Source organism: Zophobas morio, unplaced genomic scaffold, assembly GCF_036711695.1.
Source record: "Zophobas morio isolate AGI-343-1 ecotype UQ-CSIRO unplaced genomic scaffold, CSIRO_AGI_Zmor_V1 ptg000026l, whole genome shotgun sequence".
Classification (NCBI taxonomy): domain Eukaryota; kingdom Metazoa; phylum Arthropoda; class Insecta; order Coleoptera; family Tenebrionidae; genus Zophobas; species Zophobas morio.
In genome coordinates, this window is record NW_026972131.1 from 10,116,990 (window position 1) to 10,134,568 (window position 17,579).

The following is a 17,579-nucleotide window of genomic DNA, read 5'->3' on the forward strand; positions in this document are numbered from 1 at the left end:
TATAAAGCGAGAATTTTAATCTTGTTATTGAATTACTATCGATGAGTAAGATAATTGTAATCGGGTTAGCATCGTGAACGAACGTCCGTCCGCCAAATTTAGGTTAGACGCGCGCTGATCTTGACACTCGCCAACTGGATTTAGAACAAAACTATGACGTCGCATTCAACCACAAGTATGTGTTTTTAGACAATGATCTCAGTAATCGCTTTCGTAGAAACGGTGACGTTTTTCGAAAACTAGGCAAGGCAGCGTAAATTACACGTCTGGATGGTAATTACTGTGTCTTAGCTTGGCGAGATTACACCAGGTTGTCTGGCTTTTTTTTCATGTAAATAAATACATCGCGTGCTGATCCCAGCTGTAAAATATTAAGATTATTACTTAAATTATTCTAGTTTTTGCTAAAAGGAAAACATCAAAAGCCATGTGTAGTCGCACTGATGGTTAATGTGTGTCGAAATACAAAACAGTTTGTGTTTGTTAACTCGATCGTTTGTGTTAGATTAATCATATTCGTTTAGAATTCTGTGAACGCCTATACGAAGGTTAAAGATCACCGTGGAACTTTCTTATGACTTTTTAATCATCCTTTACATAACGATTCACTTGTTTAAAACGTGGCAGTAAAATAATTTTTTACGTTTACGTTTTAATTGAGTTAATACGTTTGGGAAAGCTGCAAGCAGTTACGGCGGATGAAGAAAGCGCAAATTCGTCGAAATGATTAATTTCACAGTTGCATTGTTAAACTTTCCATCAGATGTAAGAAAAATTAAATAAACGTGATGTGGCAATCACGACAAGAAATGAGGAAATTGCCAACAGATGTAGAACTCAATGTAAGCGAATTCTTGACGTGCATGACTCAACTTCAGTAGGTTGATCAGTCTATTTTTCACCTATTCGTTGGAGAAAATTAAATAATCAATAGCAACAAAACAGCGCGAGTGCGATGAACTGCGCCGAATATGAACATTTTGACGTTGCGGGAGGGGGATTAATACGGAGGATTGTGGGATTAGGGACTTAAAGCTCTCTTAATCCTTGTCTAGTAACAAAAAAATAATTTTTTTGTAACCTGGAGAGTTGATTCAGCAAATCTGACACATTTTTACAAACGCGCGAGTAAAATTCTTCAGTCACGCATACAGTGGTCCTATTTTGAATTAATGTCGGATTACTAGATGAATAAAACATACATTCAGCGGAAACTTTGCACAAGAAATCAATAAACTATTTCTCTCATGTAAAAATACTAAAGTTGTGTTATAATTATTATAAATCACGCGTTGAAATTTTGAACAGAATTAAAACAACACATGTTTATATAGTGATTTTTACTTCCTTTAAGTGAGGTCATCGTTTTAATAATGCGTGTATTCTGGACTGATCTCAGATGCGTAATGTTTATTTTGTACTAAAGCGCTTGTTAAGTCGTATAAAATTTAATACTAGGACATTGCGTGCAATTATTCACGATGATGAGGTTTGTCGGTTGAAGTGGCACCGACCACAGCTGACAACTCGTTGAATATACTTTTGGGGTTCCTTCAGCTTTGCGTTAATTAAGTGGAAGTTTACAGTAAAACAAAGCGCTCATCGATTCTTGGAAAGAGAAAGAGCTGAAAATCTCACTCCTTGTAGTGCTGTCGTCCTAGTTTCAGGCGTTGTGGTTGAACTAGGACACTTGGGATTACACCACAAAATTCAGACCAAGCAGCGAGCTTGAGCTTTACAATTTTTCATATTGTGATGGTGAAAATAGCCGAATGAAAGACACATTGAGCTTTGACTGTCGGCTATAAATCGATATCGGGCGTCCATTAATGCATGATTTTCGTTGACATTTTTCTCCGGCCTTAATTCGCCTCTTTGTTTACATTTTTTCAGGGAAAAGTTCCGTATCCCTGCAATCAATATCATGCCGCGCCCTTGACCGAGCGTGTATTTTGGTCCTCCATTCCGCAATAAGAGGACTCAGAATCACACGTGTGGCAACTGCTGAACCTTGACACCTAGTTATATATATTCCCGTGGTGATAGAAAATAGCGTGTGTTAATTGCTTTCAAACCAGTAGCATCCTCACTCCTTATCGGGTCATGTCGCCGCTTCAAGAAAAAGCGCTATATCTTAAAGGTCACCAAGAACTAAAACCAAAATAAACGTGATGTAGTTGCGGCGGTACTACAAAGATAGTCATCTTTCGTGCAAGGTACATATTTTCATGACACTTAAATCTGGCTTTCTGCGAAACCCAGAGTCATAAAAATGCGTTTTAAGCCCCTTTGTATGGTCGTACTTAATTCATACAAAACGATAAATGTTTTTTGTCTTTAAATAACTTCGAAACTAACGTGACCACGGATTCCTTGCGGTCAGGAAATAACTTTCGTTTTTGCGGACTTTTATGTTTATTTTTGTTTATGTTGTGGTTCAAATTTAGGACATAGTGCATCGAGTCATAAAATAGAGAGATCTGTCGCCTGGTTGCATGACTCATAGGAGACACAAAAAGTTACAAAATAATTAATTTTGTCGAACTACTTCATCTAAATTAGATAAGGCATGGACGAGTAAGCGAGTTAAGTGGGATTTATAAACGTGGATTTAAGTTGGTTACTACAACAAATTACCATTTTAGATAAGTTTTAAGTTTCTTGTTGTCGAAATAAGTCTACACATGTTTAGAAAATAAAAGGAAAATGGAGCCCCGCCCACCCACCCTGTCTCGATTGTGATGATTTTTTTTATTCGTCGTGAGTCAAGAGGGCGGAGCTTAACTGCAAAATTCTTATTTCCTTATTCATTCTTATTTGTTATGATGAAGAGAAGTTGAATTTTATATCGATAAATAGTAGAACGTGTTTTAAGGTTTTAATAAAGAAATCATCACAATTGGGATGGGGTGGGTGGGCGGGGGATAAAACTTATAAAATTAAAAATTGAAAACTCTTGAAACTGCTGTTCGAAAAATTGAAAAATCTAAAAATTAAAACATTTTAGAAAAAAAATTGTATTAAAAAAATGTAATTTTAGATTCTACTATTTATTAATATAAAATTCAACTTAACTTCTCTTCTTCCGGTGACTACCTAATATTGTTCAGTCTTATACTATTGGCAAATACTAGCACCACCCACCCGCCCTCTATTTTCTTAAAAAGTATCTCATTTGCTAAAATCAAACTTATCTTAGCAGGTACTAACAAAAAATTAGAAATTTTTTTTCGAGAAATTGCCAAATCTATGAACTGATGAAACAAAAAAATGTCAAATTGAATAAATAAAGAAAATAAAAAACAAAAATTGCAAGTAGAAGAATTCAAAAACTAAAAATTGAAAACTCTTGAAACTGCTGATCGAAAAATTGCAAAATCTAGAAATCGAAACATTTTAGAAAAAAAATTGTATTAAAAAAATGTAATCCTAGATTCTACAATTTTTCTTATAAAATTCAACTTCTCTTCATCATTGCCAATAAGAATGAATAAGAAATAAGTATTTTGCAGTTAAGCTTCGCCCCCTCGCTTCACAGTGAATAAAAAAATCGTCACAATTGAGACAGGGCGGGTGGGCGGGGCTTACATTTTGCCTTTTTGTTTTAATATGTGTAGACTTCTTCTGACAACTTGAAACTTAAAATATGTTTAAAATGGAAAATTTGTATAAGGAAATATCGAATTTGGCCCATAATTGGAAAATCCATATTTCCTCGCAAAAATTTACCATTTTAATCAGGTTTTAAGTTTCTTGTTGTGAAAAGATGGCTATGTATATTAAGAAAAACAAAGGCAAAATATAAGCCCCGCCCACCCGCCCTATCTCAATTCTGATGATTTTTTTTATTCGTCGTTGGCCAGGTGGGCCGCGCTTAACTGCAAAATTCTTATTTCTCTGGGAAAAATTAAAAACATGTTTTTGAGTATTGTATTATTCAAAGAGTACTATGTGTATTAAAATGTGTAAAATGAAAGCCGAAGATAATACCTACCCTGATCTAAATAAGTAATGAAGTTTTCATTCGTTAACAGATCTAAGAGGCGGAGCTTAATTGCCAAATCCATATTTACTTACAAAAATGTATCATTTTAAACGTGTTTTAAGTTTCTAAGAATAAAAAAAAACATCACAATTGAGGTGGGGTGGGTGGGCGGGGCTTATATTGTGCTTTTTTTCTTAAGATACGTACTATTCATTGGAAAGTTGGTCATTCGCTAAAATCAGTCTTGTCTTGGCAAGTCCTGACAAAAAAATGAAAAATGGAAGAAATAAAAACTTATCAAAAAAAAATTGAAAACTCTTGAAACTGCTGTACGAAAACTTCAAAAATCTAAAAATTGTATTTAAAAAAATGTAATCCTAGATTCTATTTATCAATATAAAATTCAACTTAACTTTTCTTCATTCCGGTAACTACTCTTAATATTGTTCAGTCTTATATTGACAAATACTAGCCCCGCCCACCCGCCCTCTCTTTTCTTAGAAAGCATGTCATTTGCCAAAATCAAACTTATCTTAGCAGGTACTAACAAAAAATAAGAAATTGTAAAATTGAAGAAGTGAAAAATTAAAAATTGAAAACTTGAGAAATATTAAATCGAGAAATTTCCAAATCTATGAACTGATGAAACAAAAAATGTAAAATTGAATAAATAAAGAAAATAAAAAACAAAAATTGCAATTAGATAAATTCAAAAACTAAAAATTGAAAACTCTTGAAAGTGCTGATCGAAAAATTGCAAAATCTAAAAATTGAAACATTTTAGAAAAAAAAGGTACTAAAAAAATGTAACCCTAGATTCAACTATGTACTTAATATAAAATTCAACTTCTCTTCATCATAGCCAATAAGAATGAATAAGAAATAAGTATTTTGCAGTTAAGCTCCGCCCTCTCGCTACACGGTGAATAAAAAAATCGTCACAATTGAGACAGGGCGGGTGGGTGGGGCTTATATTTTGTCTGTGTGTTTTAATATATGTAGACTTTTTTCCCCAACATGAAACTTAAAACATGTTTAAAATGGAAAATTTGTATAAGGAAATATCGAATTTGCCCTATAATTGCCAATTAAAACATTTTAGAACAAGAAAATTGTATTTAAAAAAATGTAATCCTAGATTCTACTATTTATTGATATAAAATTCAACTTAACCTCTCTTCATTCCGGTAACTACTCTAATTAATATTGTTCAGTCTTATATTGGCACATACTAACTCCGCCCACCCGCCCTCTTTTTCTTAGAGAATATGTCATTTGCCAAAATCAAACTTATTGTAGCAGATACTAAGAAAAAATAAGAAATTGTAAAATTGATTTGGTGAAAAATTAAACATTGAAAACTCGAGAAATTTTAAATCGAAAAATTGCCAAATCTATGAACTGTTGAAACAAAAAAGATGTAAAATTGAATAAATAAAGAAAATAAACAAAAATTGCAAATAGTAAAATTTAAAAACTAAAAATTGGAAAACTCTTGAAACTGTTGATCGAAAAATTGCAAAATTTAAAAATTGGAACATTTTAGAAAAAAAGAAAGTATTAAAAAAATGTAATCCTAGATTCTACTATTTATCAATATAAAATTCAACTTCTCTTCATCATAGCCAGTAAGAATTGATAAGAAATAAGTATTTTGTAGTTAAGCTCCGCCCCCTTGCTTTACGGTGAATAAAAAAATCGTCACAATTGAGACAGGGCGGGTGGGCGGGGCTTACATTTTGCCTGTTTGTTTTAATATGTGTAAACTTCTTTTGATAACATGAAACTTAAAACATGTTTAAAATGGAAAATTTGTATAAGGAAATATCGAATTTGCCCCATAATTGCCAATTAAAACATTTTAGAAAAAAAAATTGTATTAAAAAAAATGTAATCCTAGATTCTACTATTTATTGATATAAAATTCAACTTAACTTCTCTTCATTCCGGTGACTATTCTTAATATTGTTCAGTCTTATATTGGCAAATACTAGCCCCGCCCACCCGCCCTCTTTTTCTTAGAGAGTATGTCATTTGCCAAAATCGAACTTATCTTAGCAGGTACTAACAAAAAATGAGAAATTGTAAAATTGAAAAGGTGAAAAATTAAACATTGAAAACTCGAGAAATTTTAAATCGAAAAATTGCCAAATCTATGAACTGTTGAAACAAAAAAATGTCAAATTGAATAAATTAAGAAAATAAAAAACAAAAATTGCAGATAGAAAAATTCAAAAGTAAAAATTGAAAACTCTTGAAACTGCTGATCGAAAAATTGCAAAATCTAAAAATTGAAACATTTTAGAAAAAACTGTATTAAAAAAATTTAATCCTAGATTCTACTATTTATCAATATAAAATTCAACTTCTCTTCATCTTGGCCAATAAGAATGCATAAGAAATAAGTATTTTGCAGTTAAGCTCCGTCCTCTCGCTTCACGGTGAACAAAAAGATCGTCACAATTGAGACAGGGCGGGTGGGCGGGGCTTATATTTTGCTTGTTTGTTTTAATATGTGTAAACTTCTTTTGATAACATGAAACTTAAAACATGTTTAAAATGGAAAATTTGTATAAGGAAATATCGAATTTGCCCCATAATTGCCAATTAAAACATTTTAGAAAAAAAAAAATTGTATTAAAAAAAATGTAATCCTGGATATATTATTTATCAATATAAAATTCAAGTTAACTTGTCTTCTCCCCTGTTCATTTCGGTGACTACTCTTAATATTGTTCAGTCTTCTATTGGCAAATACTAGCCCCGCCCACCCGCCCTCTATTTTCTTACAGAGTATGTCATTTGCCAAAATCAAACTTATCTTAGCAGGTACTAACAAAAAATGAGAAAATGTAAAATTGAAAAGGTGAAAAATTAAAAATTAAAAATTTTAAATCGAAAAATTGCCAAATCTAGGAACTGATGAAACAAGAAAATTTTCAAATTGAATAAATAAAGAAAGTAAAAAACAGAAATTGCAAATAGAAAAATTCAAAAACTAAAAATTGAAAACTTTTGAAACTGCTAATCGAAAAATTGCAAAATTTAAAAATTGAAACGTTTTAGAAAAAAAAAATGTATTTAAAAAATATAATCGTAGATTCTACTATTTATCAATATAAAATTCAACGTCTCTTCATCATAGCCAATAAGAATGAATAAGAAATAAGTGTTTTGCAGTTAAGCTCCGCCTCCTCGCTTCACGATGAATAAAAAAATCGTCACAATTGAGACAGGGCGGGTGGGCGGGGCTTACATTTTGCCTGTGTGTTTTAATATGTGTAGACTTCTTTTGACAACATGAAACTTAAAACATGTTTAAAATGGAAAATTTGTAAAAGAAATATCGAATTCGCCCCATAATTGGAAAATCCATATTTCCTCGCAAAAATATAACATTTTAATCATGTTTTAAGTTTCTTGTTGCGAAAAGATGGCTATGTATATTAAGAAAAACAAAGGCTAAATATAAGCCCCGCCCACCCGCCCTATCTCAATTCTGATGATTTTTGTATTCGTCGTTGGCCAGGTGGGCGGAGCTTAACTGCAAAATCCTTATTTCTCTACGAAAAATTAAAAACATGTTTTTGAGTATCGTATTATTCAAAGAGTACTATGCGTATTAACAAAAAATGAAAGCCAAAGATTATACCTACCCTGATCTAAATAGTAATGAAGTTTTCATTCGTTAACAGATCTAGAGGCGGAGCTTAATTGCCAAATCCATACTTTGTTACAAAAATGTATCATTTTAAACGTGTTTAAAGTTCTAAGAATAAAAAAAAACATCACAATTGAGATGGGGGTGGGTGGGCGGGGCTTATATTGTTCTTTTTTCTTAAGATACGTAGTATTCCTTGGAAAGTTGGTCATTCGCTAAAATCAGTGTTGTCTTAGCAAGTCCTGACAAAAAAATGAAAAATGGAAGAAATAAAAACTTATAAAATAAAAAATTGAAAACTTTTGAAACTGCTGTACGAAAAATTGAAAAATCTAAAAATTGTAACATTTTAGAAAAAAAAATTGTATTTAAAAAAATGTAATCCTAGATTCTATTTATCAATATAAAATTCAACTTAACTTCTCTTCATTTCGGTGACTACTCTTAATATTGTTCAGTTTAATATTGACAAATACTAGCCCCGCCCACCCGCCCTCTCTTTTCTTAGAAAGTATGTTATTTGCCAAAATCAAACTTATCTTAGCAGGTACTAACAAAAAATGAGAAATTGTAAAATTGAAGAAGTGAAAAATTAAAAATTGAAAACTTGAGAAATATTAAATCGAAAAATTGCCAAATCTATGAACTGATGAAACAAAAAAATGTAAAGTTGAATAAATAAAGAAAATAAACAAAAATTGCAAATAGTAAAATTTAAAAACTAAAAATTGGAAAACTCTTGAAACTGCTGATCGAAAAATTGCAAAATTTAAAAATTGGAACATTTTAGAAAAAAAGAAGGTATTAAAAAAATGTAATCCTAGATTCTACTATTTATCAATATAAAATTCAACTTCTCTTCATCATAGCCAGTAAGAATTGATAAGAAATAAGTATTTTGTAGTTAAGCTCCGCCCCCTCGCTTTACGGTGAATAAAAAAATCGCCACAATTGAGACAGGGCGGGTGGGCGGGGCTTACATTTTGTCTGTGTGTTTTAATATGTACAGACTTCTTTTGATAACATGAAACTTAAAACATGTTTAAAATGGAAAATTTGTATAAGGAAATATCGAATTTGCCCCATAATTGCCAATTAAAACATTTTAGAAAAAAAGTTGTATTAAAAAAAATGTAGTTCTAGATTCTACTATTTATCAATATAAAATCCAACTTAACTTCTCTTCATTCCGGTGACTATTCTTAATATTGTTCAGTCTTATATTGGCAAATACTAGCCCCGCCCACCCGCCCTCTTTTTCTTAGAGAGTATGTCATTTGCCAAAATCGAACTTATCTTAGCAGGTACTAACAAAAAATGAGAAATTGTAAAATTGAAAAGGTGAAAAATTAAACATTGAAAACTCGAGAAATTTTAAACCGAAAAATTGCCAAATCTATGAACTGTTGAAACAAAAAAATGTCAAATTGAATAAATAAAGAAAATAAAAAACAAAAATTGCAGATAGAAAAATTCAAAAACTAAAAATTGAAAACTCTTGAAACTGCTGATCGAAAAATTGCAAAATCTAAAAATTGAAACATTTTAGAAAAAAAATGTATTAAAAAAAATGTAAACGGAGATTCTCCTATCTATATTAATAAAAATGAATCGCCGAAATGTATGTACGCCCATAACTTCAGAACGACGGCACCAAATTGGACGATTCTTTTTTTTTACGTGTACCTCATTGTCAGGACAAGGTTTATATGTAAGAAAATTTATAAAAAATAAGACGGCTAAAAGATAAAAAAAAAATTAAAATTTTGCATGGGAATCGCCACTTCGAATGAATTTGAATAGTTGGCGTTCCTGACGGACCTGTCGCCTAACTGACGTGTCATACAAAACTATTTCTTCCGTGCGATTGTGAAAAGTGTTATTGCATTTCAAGTCGTTGTTTGTTTTTTCGTAACAAAAAACGTCGTTTATTTTAAGAAAAGTGTTCGTTAAAGTGAATTTAGTTACGCATTGCGAAAGTTTCTTATTAATTTTGATCTGCCATTCTATTTACCGATATTCACTTTGTTGGTTTCGACAAAACCTCAAACTTTACTGTTATTCGAAGATTTAATTCGAAGTTTTCAGTATTTTAAAATTCTCAAGACAAAATTTACAGATTTGATTGACTGTGAAAATAATTCTGTGTCGTTTTATGAAGTTCATTACAATGCCGAGAAGACGACAAGCTGACATAGGTCCACGAAGTCAATCAAATGTGCGACGAACTACCTCAGGTGCAAATCGCAATGATTTATTTCATGGGTAATTCGGATACGGAAGTTGATCAGCGTTGTGCTCATAATCAACATCATCAAACATTGAAGCGAGACATTGGGTGGTATGAATAAAAGTGAGTAGATACTCATATTCGAAGTACGAAGTACCTAGAAAGAGTAATAATCTTATATACCTGAGCATCTACCCGATGTACTGTGTATCTACTTGCAAACATTGTATCTCCCCGGACACAAATTGAACATTTACGCGTTTTGTGAGAATTTAATCTAAAAATTAGCATCGGCGTGGCAAATGACTATTTGTTCTTATAAATAATAAATTAAATGTAATTTTTTTTTTCCTTAAGAATATAGAGTTAACAAAGTTAGTTGAGTTACAAAAGTCTCTTTTGCTCCACGTTGGCCACCAACAAGCGATTTTCATGATTTTTGTGAAACTTTGCTGGTTTTGAATTTGAATTTTCTGTCCTCGATAGTTGATGCTCAGCAAGAACCACGGGAAGGTCTGGAGCAGATCTCGCTAGGAAAGGAGAGGGCTAGGAATTGTTAATGAGGGATAGAACGTTATACAGTACAATACAACGGAAATACAATACAGGTACCTACAATCTAGCTACAATACAGAATACATTACAGATACAGATACAATTCAGATACAATACAAATGCAAAGTTAGTACCCAATACACCACTGGAAGAAATTGCACCAAAAATTGAGAATGTTGCAAAATGAAAACCCAAGCAAGCACACCGATGGAACTCGGGACGAAATCTATTGGTCGCAGCGCTCACACGCCCAAGGGAGAAAGCAGCCGCATAAATCCAAGGCCGACTGACCTCATCCTTATCGGATGATGCGACCCAGCGTCTAAGGGCCAACAGAACCCCCCCAGGCCAAAGCGTCTGACGACATGGAGAATTCAAACCCGGAACCAAAGAATGCACTGTTGCAAAATTAATACCCAAGCAAGCACACCGATGGAACTCGAAACGAAATCTATAGGTCGCAGCGCTCACACGCCCAAGGGAGAACGCCGCCGCATAGATACAGGGCCGACTGACCTCATCCGTTTAGGATGATGAACCTCATCCGTTTAGGATGATGACCCAGCGTCTAAGGGCCAGCAGAACCCCCCCAGGCCAGAGCGTCTGACGACATGGAGAATTCAGTCTCGGAACCAAAGAATGCACTGTTGCAAAATTAAAACCCAAGCAAATGCACCGTGAAAACAAAGCATTTGCACAACTGGAGCTAAATTGGCAAGACCCAAGTTAAGTTAGTAACACATACAATTTACAGTAGAAAATCCTTCAATTACAAAAGTTACAATATACAAATTTCTCCACGTTTGCCGCCAAAGAGCGATGACTGTGCTCGCTCGTTGCTGTTGCCCAGCAAGAACCAAACAATACGAGGAGGTCTGGAGTGCGTCTTGCCATTAAAAGAGAGGACTAAGGTTTGATAGCATGGGTGAAGGACACCGTATTTTGTAAATTTGGATGCCGTACTTTAAAAATGATGAATACGGTATTTTGTGAATTATGAACGCTGCACTTTGTATATTCCAAAGCCGTACTTTATCAGTCCTGAATGCATGTTATTAACAACATATTTCAAAAAAAATCGGGCATTTTTGGAAAAATATCCACTTTCCTTCGTGTTCACAGCACGTAACATAAAACATTTTCGCTAATATTTATTAACAATAAATTAGAAATTCGCGAACACGTGCTACTTTTAAGCCAAAACGGATCTCCATTGTTACTGCTACCGGACCGGAATCAAAACTAAACACAGAGGATGGAAAAATTGACTTTTTATCAGGTAGCTCACGTGACAGTGACGTCATCGTACGTCACGATGAGATTGCAAAAATTATTTTTCATATTTTAGATCAGAAATTGTACATTTTCGGGGTTAATTTAACAATGTTTAAACAAACTAATTTGTTTTTGCTAACCTCGTGTTCATAGGAAGATGGATTTCGGTTTAATTATCATATATTGATAGTTATCATATTTGAACATTATGAATTCTATTAATTATGTTTAAATTTTATTTAATTATATCGCGAAAATGTATAGCTTTGACCCACCAACTTCAATCGTTTCGAAAATTTATCCAAAATGTAAACATTGTCGACCAAACGAATCACGGAATCCGATAAATTAAAACTGAAGTCGTACTTACGCTGTTTTCGGTCTTTTTCGGAAAAATATTCATTTTCGTCCGTGTTCACAGCACTAACACAACAAATTTTCCTTAATATGTATTAATAATAAAATAGAAATTCGCTAAAACGCTCCACTTTTACGCCAAAATGACGCGACGATCTTGCCGCCATCAAACAGAAATAAATACTGAACACAAAGGACCGTAAAACGTGACCTTTATACAGGTAGCTCACGTGACATTGACGTCATCGTACGTCACCATGAGACTGCAAAAATTATTTTTCATATTTTGGTCGGGAAAATGCACATTTTCGGGGATAATTTAACATTGTTTAAACAAATTGATTTGTTTTTAATAATTTCGGGTTTGTAGGAAAACGAGTTTCGGTTTAATTATCGTATATTGATGCTTATCATATTTAAACATTATAAATGATATTAATTATGTTTAAAATTTATTTATTTATATCGTGAAAATGTATAGCTTTGATCAACCGATTTCAATCGTTTCGAAAATGTTCCCAAAATTTAAACAAAGTCGAGTGAACGAATCACGGAATCCGATAAATTAAAACTGAAGTCGTACTTACCCTGTTTTCCGTCTTTTTCGGAAAAATATCCATTTTCGTTCTTGTTCACAGCACTAACACAACATATTTTCCTTAATATGTATTAATAATAAACTAGAAATTCACTAAAACGTTCCACTTTTACGCCAAAATGAAGCGACGATCTTGCCGCCATCAAACAGAAATTAAAACTGAACACAAAGGACCGAAACACGTGACCTTTATACAAGTAGCTCAGGTGACATTGACGTCATCGTACGTCACGATGAGATTGCAAAATTTATTTTTCATATTTTGGCCGGGAAAATGCACATTTTCGGGGATAATTTAACATTGTTTAAACAAATTGATTTGTTTTTAATAATTTCGGGTTTGTAGGAAAACGAGTTTCGGTTTAATTATCGTATATTGATGCTTATCATATTTAAACATTATAAGTGATATTAATTATGTTTAAAATTTATTTATTTATATCGTGAAAATGTATAGCTTTGATCAACCGATTTCAATCGTTTCGAAAATGTTCCCAAAATTTAAACAAAGTCGAGTGAACGAATCACGGAATCCGATAAATTAAAACTGAAGTCGTACTTACCCTGTTTTCCGTCTTTTTCGGAAAAATATCCTTTTTCGTTCGTGTTCACAGTACTAATACAACACATTTTCACTAATATTTAAATATATAAATTAGAAATTCGTGAAAACAGCCCTACTTTTAAGCCAAAACGGACTCTGATGTTGTTGCCACCAAACCGAAATCAAAACTAAACGCAGAGGACCGAAAAATGTGACCTTTTATCAGGTGGCTCACGTGACAGTGGCGTCATCGTACGTCACGATGAGATTGTAAAAATTATTTTTCATATTTTCGCTCAGAAATTGTACATGTTCGGGGTTAATTTAACAATGTTTAAACAAACTAATTTGTTTTTGCGGACCTCGTGTTCTTAGGCAAATGGTTTTCGGTTTAATTATCACATATTAATAGTTATCATATTTAAACATTATGAATTATATTAATTATGTCATTTCTGCAACTCTTGAATTATTTTCTAAAATAAATTGACTGATCCATACATTTTTTTGTCACTGTAAAAGCAAATCTAAAAAATATGAATGCAATGATAAATTTACGAAAATATACTGATGATATTTTGCACATTTTAGATAGGATTTATTCAGCAAAATCTTGAGATGACGTCATCAAGTTTTTGGGCTTGATAAACAGATATATTTTAATTAAAAACGTACCCTGTCAAACAGTAACTTCAAAACGTCTGCAATAAATCTAAAAATTTAGTTTTGCAATTCTTGATTCAATCAATAAAATAAACTGACTCAGTGATTAATTTTTTTTTGAGACACCCCCTATAAGCAAAACTAAAAAATATGAATGGAATGATAAATCACAAGTATAGTCTCATCCTATTTTGGATATTTTAAAAAGGATTCATTTGGCAAAATTTTGGGCAGACGTCATCAATTTTTTGGAAGAAGTAAGTATTATTTTGAATAAAAATGTATTATGCTTATCAGATGTTTAAAACATCTGCCAGATTTCAAAGCATTCGGTTTGCAGATTCAAAATTAAGTTGTAGGTGAAACGAAGTTCACGGGGTCAGCTAGTTTAATATAAAATTCAACTTTACTTCATCATAGCTAATAAGAATGAATAAGAAATAAGTATTTTGCAGTTAAGCTCCGCCCCATCGCTTCACGGTGAATAAAAAAATCGTCACAATATAAGCCCCGCCCACCCACCCTATTTCAATTCGGATGATTTTTTTTATTCGTCGTGAGCCAAGAAGGCGGAGCTTAACTGCAAAGTTCTTGTTTCTCTGCGAGAAATTAAAAACATATTTTTGACTATCGTGTTGTTCAACGGAAAATATGTATGTATATTAAGCCAAAGATTAGGCCCCACGCAAACGCGCCCCGATCTCAAATCTCAATTGTGACGAACTTTTCATTCGCTGTCAGGTCGAAGGGTGGGGCTTAATGGCAAGATCCATATTTGTCATCAAGAATTTACCATTTTAAGCATGTTTTAATTTTCTTGTTCTGAAAAGACGATTATTAAGAAAAAGGCCAAAATATAAGCCCCGCCCACCCGCCCGATCTCGATTGTGATGATTTTTTTTAATCGTCGCGAGCCAAATGAGCTGAATTTAATTGCAAAATCATTATGATTTCTCTAGAAAAAAATAACCACGTAAGTCGTGTTTTTGAGTATCGTGTTATTCAAATAGTCTAAATAGCAATGAAGTTTTCATTCGTTGGCAGACCCTAGAGGCGGAGTCTAATTGTAAAATCCATATTTTCTTAACAAAAATTAACCATTTTAAAAGTGTTTTAAGTTTCTAAGAATAAAAAAATCATCACAATTTAGAGGGAGTGGGTGGGCGCTCTTTATGTTTTGCCTTTTTGTCTAAATATACATAGTATTCTTTGAACAACACTATACTCAAAAACATGTTTTTACTTTCTTGGAAAGAAATAAGTATTTTGCAGTTAAGCTCCGCCCTCTTGGTTCACGGCGAATGAAAAAAATCATCACAATTGAGACAGGGCGGGTGGGCGGGCTGACATTTCCTTTTTTGTTTTAATATGTGTGGACTTCTTTTCAGAATATGAAACTTGAAACACGTTGAAAATGGAAAATTTGTATAAGGAAATATCGATTTTGCAATTAGGGTGTGTCCCATAATTGCTAAATCCATATTTCCTTGGAAAAATGTACCATTTTAACCACGTTTCAAGTTCTTGTTGTGAAAAAATGGCTATGTATATAAAAAAAACACAAAATATAAGCCCCGCCCACCCGCCCTGTCTCAATTCTGATGATTATTTTATGCGTCGTGAGCCAAGGGGGTTAATTGGAAAATCCTTATTTCTCTACAAGAAATAAAAAACATGTTTTTGAGTATCGTGTTTTCAAAGAATACTATGTTTATTGAGGAAAAAACAAACCAAAAATAAGCCCCACCCATATCCATTCCAAGCTCAATTGTGATGAATTTTTCATTCGTTGTCAGACCTAGGGGAGGAGCCTAATTGCAAAATCGATACTTTCCTGCAAAAATTTACCATTTTAAACAAGTTTTACCAGTTTTGTTGTGAAAAGAAGACTACTTATATTAAGAAAAAAAGGGCAAAATGTAAGCCCTTGTAGTTATAATACTACTGGGAGCACTGCACACAGATAAAGTTTCAGCAGTTTCTATGGAAGAAAATTCAAGAATGTCAAGCAAACTCAAGCAACCGTTAGCAATTTGTCATGCAGTGTGGACGTGTTGGTTTTTAGTACTTTAATAAAGGTGCAATCACAAAAAAGTTCAAGGTTACAATGGAAGCAAAAATGGTTTGATTGCGCCAGAAAAGCACTTTGCATATCATTGTTTAATATAACCGAAGTGTATTTACCGTTATTTATCTCTGTTGAGTTTAGTCTTTTTTTTATGAAAGCTTTAAACTGTAGTTAAGTATAAATGCGAAGGAGTGCTGATAAAAAATCTGTTGAACTTGACAGATAACAGATAACTCGATTATAATACATATGCTCTGATTCCCGATCCATAAATATTCATCGACAAAGCGTAAACGAAAATGTCAGTAGCCGTGTTGCAATTGAGGTTGAAACCCTTTTGTCTACTGAAGGTGATAAAGTTAATTTAATAACTCTGAATCATGTATGACTCATTATTATTTTAGTAAATATTGCAACAGAGATAGTGTCAGATGAAAAAGGTGCTTTACTGCTTTCTAAATTGGACTTAATTTGCATCCTGGCCAGACGAAAATTGAAGATGCAATTTCGTAACAGCTTGCAACAAATTCGAAAAACTTTCTAGATATTTTCTATAGTCCATTTATTTGGGATCAAATTATGACACGACTAAGTCGCGATAAACAATATTCCATCTGCATCGTGCATCTAAAGCGGCGTTTGCTTTGTTCACTTATCTTGTTTGTTTAGGGTAAAGTCTATTTATTCGACAAAGTCTTCAAACCGAACGCAACCCAAGAAAAAGTTTACAATGAGGCCGCTAAAAGCATCGTTTCTGACGTCTTGGCCGGCTACAACGGCACAATTTTCGCCTATGGTCAGACGTCTTCCGGTAAAACACATACCATGGAAGGTGTCATAGGCGACCCCCAAAAACAGGGTATCATCCCCCGCATAGTCAACGATATCTTCAACCACATATACGCAATGGAAGAAAACCTGGAGTTTCACATAAAAGTGTCGTATTTCGAAATCTACATGGACAAAATTAGAGATTTACTCGATGGTGAGACGTCGGTTTAGTTGGGTCGTGAAAATTCTAACCCTTGTTGTTTTCTAGTATCTAAAGTAAATTTGAGCGTCCACGAAGATAAAAACCGAGTTCCTTACGTGAAGGGTGCCACAGAGAGATTCGTTTCGAGTCCGGAAGAAGTTTTCGAATCGATCGAAGAAGGCAAATCTAATAGACATATTGCAGTAACGAGTACGTAGTCGGGTCATTACTGCAACTAACACTTAATTAATTTTTGTTGTAGATATGAACGAACATTCGTCTAGGTCACATTCAGTATTCCTTATCAACGTCAAGCAGGAGAATTTAGAAAATCAAAAGAAATTATCCGGGAAATTGTATTTAGTAGATTTAGCCGGTTCGGAAAAAGTTTCAAAAACCGGCGCCGAAGGCACCGTGCTCGACGAAGCTAAAAACATCAACAAATCTCTGTCAGCCCTCGGCAACGTGATCAGCGCCCTAGCTGACGGCAACAAAACCCACATACCTTACCGCGACTCCAAACTAACCCGCATCCTCCAGGAATCGTTAGGTGGTAACGCCCGAACGACGATCGTCATTTGTTGTTCGCCGGCCAGCTTCAACGAGTCCGAGACCAAATCCACCCTTGACTTCGGAAAAAGGTAACCCATCTAACCCAAACAAAAACAAC

At 33.4% G+C, this 17,579-nt stretch overlaps 1 protein-coding gene across 1 annotated transcript in view; it reads left to right on the top strand.

The window, feature by feature from the left end:
* LOC135136701 (kinesin heavy chain) overlaps positions 1–17,579 on the top strand; it is a 38,626-nt gene that overhangs the window by 7,268 nt on the left and 13,779 nt on the right. Inside the window, exons 2-4 of the mRNA XM_064066112.1 lie at positions 16,606–16,921; positions 16,976–17,119; positions 17,172–17,550. Coding sequence (XP_063922182.1) covers positions 16,606–16,921; positions 16,976–17,119; positions 17,172–17,550 — 839 coding nt within the window. The remainder of the gene's footprint in view (positions 1–16,605; positions 16,922–16,975; positions 17,120–17,171; positions 17,551–17,579) is intronic.